Below are 9,509 nucleotides of genomic sequence, written 5' to 3' on the forward strand. Positions count from 1 at the left end.
CAATTTAAATAAACCTGACTCAAACAAGCTTAAACTTTCAATAAAATTTGAATGGTCAAGTCTGTCTTGAATTTCTTTAGACTTTAAACTAGCCGAATACTTGAATCACAGCCACTACCGCTTTTTTTTTTTGGATTATTTAATGCTGATTTTTAATTGGCATCAAAATTCCTAGATGCAAGAAATCATACCTGAGGCATACAATCTAAAAGGGATCTAAATGATAAATGAAGAAAGAAAATTGTAGAGTAAAAATCTAAATGAGCATATTACTCTCTAAAGGTTGAAACTGGGTCCATCCATCTAGGTTAATAAGTTCGGTGAGAAAAATGTTATGCATGAGAGGAAAGAAAGAAGAAGAAGAAGAAAGCCCCTTGAGCTCGTTAGTGGATTTGGTCATGGGTTCTAAACAGAGCTAAGCAAACTGTGAAGAAAATGGATGTCGAGAAAACAGCAGAGAAGATAGTCATTGTCGCCTAATAGAGAAGGTGGTAGAGAGGAGTCAACTATTAGTGAGATTGTGACTAAGCGAAATGGACCAACTCCAGAAGGAGACATAATAGAGAGTCTAGCTTGACAATGAAGAAAGAGAAAGAAAAGAAGAAGGGTGGGGTTTGCTTGACCGTGAAGATTGAAAAAGATGAAGCACAACATTTAATTAGCAGCTTAATAAAAAAATATAGTATTTTTTCAAAATGCTAATCCAGCTCTAACCTTTTTAAGGCTTCTTTAGTGCTAGCTTGTTGTGTAAAGTCATCCTTACTAGTCCAACTCTATAATAAGTCAACACGATATTCATTGGTTTTAACCTTAGAGGAATTACCTATCATTGTTAACTATTTAAAAGTAATTTGAAACTAAAAATATTTCTTTAAAAAATTGAGACTCTAAGTTTAAGCTCAAGTAAAAACAATCAAAAGTGACTTTATTAAGTCAAAAACTAAGAATAAATTATTACAGAAGCATGTGATACTATTTAGTAGTAAAAATACTTTTGAAAAACTTAATCTTCCTCATACCAACAGACATGTTGCAGTGTGGTGCCCCTACACTGTGGCGTATCCTCATGTCTTCGCCGTCCGTGGCACATTATACATATTTTGCATAATGGCTACTATCAAATGATCGCAACTCAAGCTAACTTCCAACTTGTCCCAATTCTATATCTGACATCCAATTGAGACAATTTAAATGTCTACAGAAAGCATTTTATATAAACTAGTTAATGCCATAGGTTTTACTCCCAAAAGATTTTATACAAAGGAATTGGACATTTAAACCCATTTTTCTACACCTTTCACACTTTTTCATTAAAAGGGTGTCCAAAACTTAAAAATTGTGCTAAAAGCTACTACCAATACCTAGATCATATTCAATGGATTTAAAACCACCTATGCAATACCTACATGCACATAATAATAGCAAAATCTCATTTTCATGTCCTAACCACTTAATACCAAAAACAAAAAGGAAAGGTTTATCATTACATTTGATTAAATAAATCCTGTGGTTATAACATTTCAACATTTCTATACTTGCACTAATATTTTAGCCCTATTAGTAATAACTAAATTTACTTACATCCAAGGCCCAAAATACAATGACATAAATATGTAAATCCCTATAGTGCAAGTATAATAAAAGAATGTGATCTCTACTTGGCAATATTCGTCTAATTACACAAAATAAATTAAGATGGGAGGCTTTACTGTCGGAATATTGAAATTGTTAAGCCTCTAGATCCTTTCCCTTATTCGCACCTGAGTTAGAGCCTGTAAAATATTGAGAGAAAGGGGTTATACAACTATTCAGTAACCAAGATATGTTTATGCAATTGCATATCAGTTAACATTAAACATAATTACATAAGCAATATGATCATGTAGTCACATAAACACATTTATTTCATATCACATATGTACCAGCTCATCATATATCTTGCAATTACATCATAATGCTCATTGCTACAATACTAACAATCATGTGATAATGATACTCTAATTATCACGACCTGTCACAAACTTAACAACCATGTAACACTTTTAACTCAAACTCAAACTCAATTCCTCACAAAAATGGAAGGAAAGGAGAAGAGATGGGTTTAATAATCTTACCTTATGTGTTGGAAAGCTCCAAGGTATCACCAATGGTCCTAATGTACGTGCCTTAGCAGAGCCAAAGTCATGCCTCATGTTTTCTTCCTCCCTTCTCTTCTAAATTTTTGAACAAATGAGCACTAATTTAGTCAAGATTTTGGTCATGTATTGTGGCGCACTTAGCCTTCCACCATGGCTCATGGCATAAGGAGGTTCTTCCTTATTATTTTGCCTCTGTGCAACCATGCGCACGTCGCAAAATGTGGCACAGAGGTCCTTCCTTTAGATTTTTCTCCTCTTTTCATGCCCAAATAGTTGAACCCGCATTTAAGGCTGAAATCACAATAAACACGCCTATTAAACCCCTTTGGCCACATGTCTCATCAATTCACTAACTAGCCTCATTAAGTTTAATTAATCATACTTAGATTTCTGGGATGTTACATCACACATGCCATAACATATGGCACAAAGAAGGTCCTTGGCAATTTTCTCCCTTTTTGAAGTTCAAATGACCCTACTTTGCTCTGGGCCCGAACTTAGGATTAAAAACACAAACCAAAACATTCATTGGTCCTCTTTGACTGCATGCCACACAAATTTTACTAAATTATCCCTTCATTAGTCTAATTAATAGGATGTTAATTTTTAAGATATTATTTGTTGAGCTTGACTAGAATTACCAAATTCACTATGAATTGCGGTTTGCTAAGAGGAAGGTAAAAATGGAATTACATTTTGAAGTTAAATAAACATATAAGTATTTTATATTTTATTTTAATAATATATTTACGAAGTATTTTTGTCAACGCTTTACTTTCATTTGCCCCTTAGACACCACAAGTCATAAACAGAAAAGGCTTCAGACAAACGCTCAGATGCCACTTTGCCACTTGCAGCTACTGGTTTGACTCTCAGCCGCAAAATCTCAAAATTTCTGTGTGCTGGCTCGTTAGTTTGTTGATATAAAATGGCAAAACATATATTCTGAGTGCCTAAAATAACATTGAAATTGGTAAATGGACAAATATATCATGATGGCTTCTGTTGTGAAACCTATCCCATTTCCAAATAAATGTGTTAATTTAAGTAGTAACAATTAACTCCGTCAAATGCTAGTAATTGAGGCCAAGGTCAATACAAATAAATTCAAAAAATCTTAAGTTTAGAAATTTTTTCTTGCTCTGAGCATATTAAAGCTACTTAAATGAGCTCAAAAAAATTCAAGCCAAACCTAAATATCTGAATTATTTTTATTATTAGTAAAATAAAATTAAAATTAAATAATATTGAAAATCTTAATTTTTAAAATAAAAATTAAGATGAACTAAAATATAATAAAATAAAATAACATTTAACCATTTTTGTATTTGGGTTAGCCCAAATAAACCCAAAAGGCTGAAGTGTTACAGTCGAACTTAGTTGTATATGAGTTTTTATGTGTTCAAGTATTTTAAACTTCATCTTAAATCAAATAAGACTAACTTGCTCAAATTTCTAGTATTATCTACTCCATTCAATATGATAAAGCATTTTAAGTTTTTAATTGAATTACATTCCATGAATTAGTTAATTATATTTTAATTTACATACTCTTTTCATGCTTAATCTTATTTAATAGATTATTTTAATTAAAAAACTGATTAACTACACCATAATTAATTATATTTTTTTTAAAAAATCTCATTAATTATATCTTGAAAGAGTCAAAATACATTTTATGTTTTAATATCTCTCCTAAGTAAATGTTTCATTTTTTTGGAACGGTTGGAATACATGTATACACAATTGACAAGTGAATTAGAATTGCAAGATTAAGCAAGACAAGCCAATAACTTGTGTATAGATGGCAAGTTAGTGAATACGTATTTACTTTTTTTTTTGAATTGTTTGAACAAAAATGATAGAGTAATAGAAAAAGATTTAATTAAATAAATTAATTAGATCACTCATGCATCTAATTAAGGGAAAGCATAATTTGATTCTTTAATTAAATAAATCATGATTGGTTTTGAGCCCAAAATTGGGAGTGAATGATTGAGAAAACAATAATGGCATTATGTAGGGACCACAATCTGATGCCCTTAAGTTAGGACGAAGGGTCTTTTAAGTTCTGACCCGTCACGTACTAATTGACTGACAACCGGAGAACCCTCCCTCCACTGCAAAGCCTACACGTGTCACCTCATCTCCAAATACTATTATCACTCCCCTTATTTAATTTCAACTACTTAGAGTTAAAGAAATGAAATTATAAATAATCATGATTTTTAAAAGTATTAATTAAAAGTGATATTGATAAATTATAATTTTTGTTTGGATTTTTTTTAAAATAAGTGATTATGAAAAATTTTATTATGTTTAGATTATATTAATCAAAATTACATTTGGATATATGATTACATAAAATGTACTCCCTCCATTTGTATTTGTAGGAGAGAAAAAGTATATCACATAATTTAAAAAAATTAATTAATTATATTAGTTATGTTTGAAAATAAAAATTTTAAACTACAATATTCTTTATTAATTATGTTAATTAAACCTGCATTAATTGTTTTTTATGATTATGAATAATTTAAAAATTTGCAATAAATGTCTAAGATTTTACTTATATAAAAATAAACTACAAATGATAATTTTTCTTGTAAATAAAAACAGATGGAGTATAATTTTTATGAAGTTGTTTAATTTTACATCATTTTTATTATCAAATATAATTTAATAAAAAACAATCTTCATTTTCTGAATGCAGAAGTACTTCTGGGTAGCTTCTATTCAACGTGTAGTAAAGAATTCAAATCACAATTGATCAGGTTTTCAAAAATTATCAAACAATATAAACAAACTTCATAATCACTTATATGAGTTTAAATGAGATTATAAAAGCTTTCATCACTAAACCAAACGTGCACTTCATCATTTTACAATTTTTATATCCGTGAAAAATTTAATCTTATGTACTTAAATTATTTATTTCTAGTTAAATTAAGACAAATGAGTTTTGTAATGAAATATTTATTTTATAACAAAATTTTGTTATTAATATTATTAATACATTAAAATTTACATTACTTAATTTAATTAAAAAATCATATTAATATAATTAACACATTAAGTCTTACTATAACAATTTCAAAAACAATATAAATTAATTCAGTTTTTTTATTAAATTTAAAATATTCATTTGAGACATTACTAAAATTTTAAGAAAATATTAGTTTTTGGAAAATATTATAGCATACTTCTTCCTATCCTTACTATAAGATACATTTTAAAAGTTTTATTTGATCAATAATATAAGACCATAATTCATTTGAGTTGCATGTTTGATTTTAAAATTTAAAGTGAAAGTGAATAATTTTAATTAAGGTTAATTTGAAATTTTTATATAATTTTTTGAGAAAAAAACTAAAATTCTTAACTAATTGTAACTACATTTCTTAATCCACGAATTGTGGTTAAAATTGTCTTATAAATATGACGAAATTAATTAAGTATCATTTAAAATTTATCTTTATCGTTATCGCTGGTGTTTAGGTTCGGTGGAAATAAAACTTGATATTTCTTATGTGAACAATACTTCTAATAATTTTGAATAATAGATAATTTAAAAAATACTGTTATAATAGAATGCTTGGTATATTCTTTTGAGTAATGATGAAAACTTGGCCATGAAAAATTATCCAACAAAAAAAAAAAAATCTCATCATTGAGTTATAGAAAATGAAATTGCTGTGAGATCATTGCTCTACTCGATACGTGGATCTGTGAGGCGGCCGCAGTTTTTTTCAGTAATGAGTAATCACAATAACTTGTCTGGAAACAGTTAATTTTTTTTTTTTTACATGAAAGGAATTTCTTGTTTTAAATTTGTAGAAAATGGAAATTGATATTATAAATTATATTTGATGCATGGATCCAGAACAAAACATTTTTTTACCTGAATATCCAATATTGTTGGATATAATTAAAAATAAATTTTATTTTTTTTTCATTCACATAACTTCATTTTTTAATAAAAAAGTTGGGTGAGTTTCATGCATGAGCTAACCGGTGCCATAACATGTTTAAAGTTAAAAAAAATAAAAATACTTACATATGGCTTATTAGTAAAGTCTTCGTTTAAATAATAAAATTTGATTTGAAAACTTTACGTGTTATGGGTTTAATTATTATTAACTGAACCAATTTTTATTAGTCAACCTCACATTTAAGTGATTATAACTCCTTCAGCTACCAACACATGTGACTATAAAATACATTTTTCTCAGCTAGATTTATTCGATTAAAAATTAATCTTTGTTGTAGTTATCTCCCACAAAATATCCAGAAAAGAGGATTAAATTTTCAACAATTTCTTTGAAGAAGTGCTAGCAATCAATGCACTTATTTTATTTTATTTTTTTACTTTGCAAAAATTATTTGATTATATATCTTGGACGAAAACAATTCTTACTTTTCTTGTATGGAAAAATGAAATTGCAAGTCCTAGTTGATGCATGCACCAGTAAGTCGGCTACTGACCAAAGTCTCGTTCGGTCCGAAGTAATCTGAGGCTTTGAGCAAATCCCAACATTATTTGACTGCCTGGCAACGTGGCGTCATCCTATTCCATCAAGGTTTCCCCAGTCAAATCCACAACCGTCAGATCATCTCCTCCCAGGCCATAGCTATCGGATCATCAGCTTCCAAGCAACTGCACTTCGAGGGCAAAACCGTAATTCAACCGATAAAATTTCATTATATAACGTAACGTGAGCGAGCGGGAGTGAAACTCCAAGGAAGAAGAGCGCAGAAAAACTACTTCAGCTTCTACCAAAAATATAAAACTGCTTTTGCTCTCTCCGTTCTCGTGTTTCTCTGGGAATGCAGAGAGATGAGAGGACCTGCGCTGACCAAATCTGAAGTAGGTGGGCCCACCAAGCGAAGAATCGGCGGCAGAAATTGCCACCGGAAACACGTCGAAGACGGGTGAACCTCAGGCAACCCACTCCGTTTCTTCGTTTCGACTTTCGATCTGTTTGTAATTCCGCTCATCTGTAAATATACCCAGTTCAGATTTCGCACTTGTAATTTCTACTGAGGTTTGATCTCTCCTTGATCGATAAACATGGGAGAGAAAGCCAAAGATTCTTGTCATTCTTCGTTGCTTCACGGTAAGTACGAGCTCGGTCGTCTTCTGGGTCACGGCACTTTCGCCAAGGTCTACCATGCCAAGAACTTGCAGAGCGGGGGAAGCGTGGCTCTGAAAGTGGTGGGCAAAGAGAAAGTGATCAAAGTAGGCATGATGGAGCAAATCAAGAGGGAGATTTCTGTGATGAAGATGGTGGAGCATCCCAACATCGTTGAGCTTTATGAGGTAATGGCCAGCAAATCCAAGATCTACATCGCCATGGAGCTCGTTCGAGGCGGCGAGCTCTTCAACAAGATCTCCAAAGGCCGCCTGAGGGAAGACGTGGCTCGAGTCTATTTCCAGCAGTTGATCTCCGCCATTGATTTCTGCCACAGTCGCGGCGTTTACCACCGCGATCTCAAGCCGGAGAATCTACTTCTCGACGAAGATGGGAATTTGAAGGTCACTGATTTTGGCCTCAGCACTTTTGCTGAGCACTTGCGGCAAGATGGGTTGCTTCACACCACTTGTGGTACGCCGGCGTACGTGGCACCGGAGGTAATCGGAAGGAAAGGCTACGACGGCGCTAAGTCCGATATCTGGTCTTGTGGGGTTATCCTCTATGTGCTTCTTGCCGGATTCTTGCCCTTCCAGGATGACAACTTGATGGCTATGTACCGGAAAATCTACAGGGGAGACTTCAAATGCCCTCCATGGTTCTCCTCCGACGCTCGCCGGCTGATAACAAAGCTTCTTGACCCGAACTCGAGTACCCGAATCACTATTTCCAAAATCATGGACTCACCCTGGTTCAAAAAATCCATTCCCAAGAGCGTGGTGACGAAGGAGGAACAGGAATTCGGCTTCGATTGTGACAAATCAAACCAGCAAGCGCCGGCGACAATGAACGCGTTTCACATAATATCATTGTCGGAGGGGTTCGATTTATCTCCATTATTCGAAGAGAAGAAGAGGGAGGAGAAGGAGGAGCTGAGATTCGTGACAACGAGGCCGGCGAGCAGCGTGATATCGAAGCTAGAAGAGGTGGCGAAAGCCGAGAGGTTCAACGTGAAGAAGAGCGATACAAGAGTGAGGTTGCAGAAACAAGAATGCGGAAGAAAGGGGAAGCTGGCGATTGCGGCTGATATATACGCCGTGACGCCGTCGTTTCTGGTCGTGGAGGTGAAGAAGGACAACGGCGATACCTTAGAATACAATCAATTCTGCAGCAAAGAGCTCCGGCCTGCGCTTAAAGACATCGTGTGGACCTCGCCGGCGGAAAACCCCAGTGCTGCTTGATGTCGTTTTATGTGATTGAGTGATGTCGTTTTTTACGTTCTTCGTCGTTTTCTTCCTTTAGTTATTGTTATTCTTGGTTCATAGGAATCATTTGGGTTATTGCTTTGATTTGAATGTTGTGTTGTGAAGATCTCTTCTCTTGTGCCTTTTAAATTGTGTCATCCCTAAACGGAATTGTTTGAGGGTTGGAATGAGAGAAAAATATTGCCTTGTAATGTTATTATGTTTGTGGGATTGTGCAAACTGCGAAGTGAATTTGTTTTGTTTGGTGTTTAGATTGTGTCATGAACGTTTCATCTTTTTTTTTTTTAAACTTTCACAATCTGTTTCCTTTTTTTCAATGTTTTAAAAATCGAACTGATTGATTCAATCAGTTAAATTAAAAATTAGCTTTTAATTTAGTTCAGTTGATTCTTTAAAATCAACTATGAGAGAACTGATTAAAAACTGAAAAAATTGGTCAAAAGTCAAAAGAATATGTTGAAAATCAGACTGATTTTTTTAAAAATTGGTTTGAATTATTTAAAAGTTTAAAAAATTTAATTAAAACAAAAAACAGCTAAAAATAATTAATATTAATAATGTATTTATTAACAATATATCATTTTATCAAGTATTTATTAATATTTTATTGAAAAATGTAAATATTTGCATATATATATTATTTAATTATGATACATAAATTAAAATTAAAAATATATTAATTTAAAAAAATATATTAATTTAACGTTAATTGATTCAATTACAATTTAATGAATCGTGAATTAATGATTAATTCATTTTAATAACTGATTCAATTTTTAAAACTTTAATTTTTTTAAAAAGAAAAATGAAAAATAACCGACGGATATTCCAAGATTTATTGGAAAGTCTAAATTTAAGATGCGTCGGAGGTCCAAATGAGAAGGGTTTCTCAGTGTGATTTTTGGAAAGATGGGCAGCTTTATGCCGTTCTAATATTCAATCTTTTGGGTAATGTTCAAATAAAGTACAAACGG

At 32.2% G+C, this 9,509-nt stretch overlaps 1 protein-coding gene across 1 annotated transcript; it reads left to right on the forward strand.

Moving 5' to 3' along the window:
- The first annotated feature begins 6,874 nt into the window (after positions 1 to 6,874).
- LOC129309771 (CBL-interacting serine/threonine-protein kinase 6-like) lies at positions 6,875 to 8,786 on the forward strand. The gene has a single exon (XM_054951484.1). It carries the CDS (start codon positions 7,210 to 7,212, stop codon positions 8,509 to 8,511), a length of 1,302 nt encoding a protein of 433 aa, XP_054807459.1. The 5' UTR covers positions 6,875 to 7,209; the 3' UTR covers positions 8,512 to 8,786.
- Positions 8,787 to 9,509: the final 723 nt, after the last annotated feature.

The sequence above is a fragment of the Prosopis cineraria genome, unplaced genomic scaffold, assembly GCF_029017545.1.
Source record: "Prosopis cineraria cultivar Desert tree isolate PC_DT_omini unplaced genomic scaffold, ASM2901754v1 PC4, whole genome shotgun sequence".
Classification (NCBI taxonomy): domain Eukaryota; kingdom Viridiplantae; phylum Streptophyta; class Magnoliopsida; order Fabales; family Fabaceae; genus Prosopis; species Prosopis cineraria.

Coding starts and splice junctions, on each gene's coding strand:
- LOC129309771 (XM_054951484.1), top strand. CDS start 7,210: ATGGGAGAGAAAGCCAAAGATTCTTGTCATTCTTCGTTGCTTCACGGT.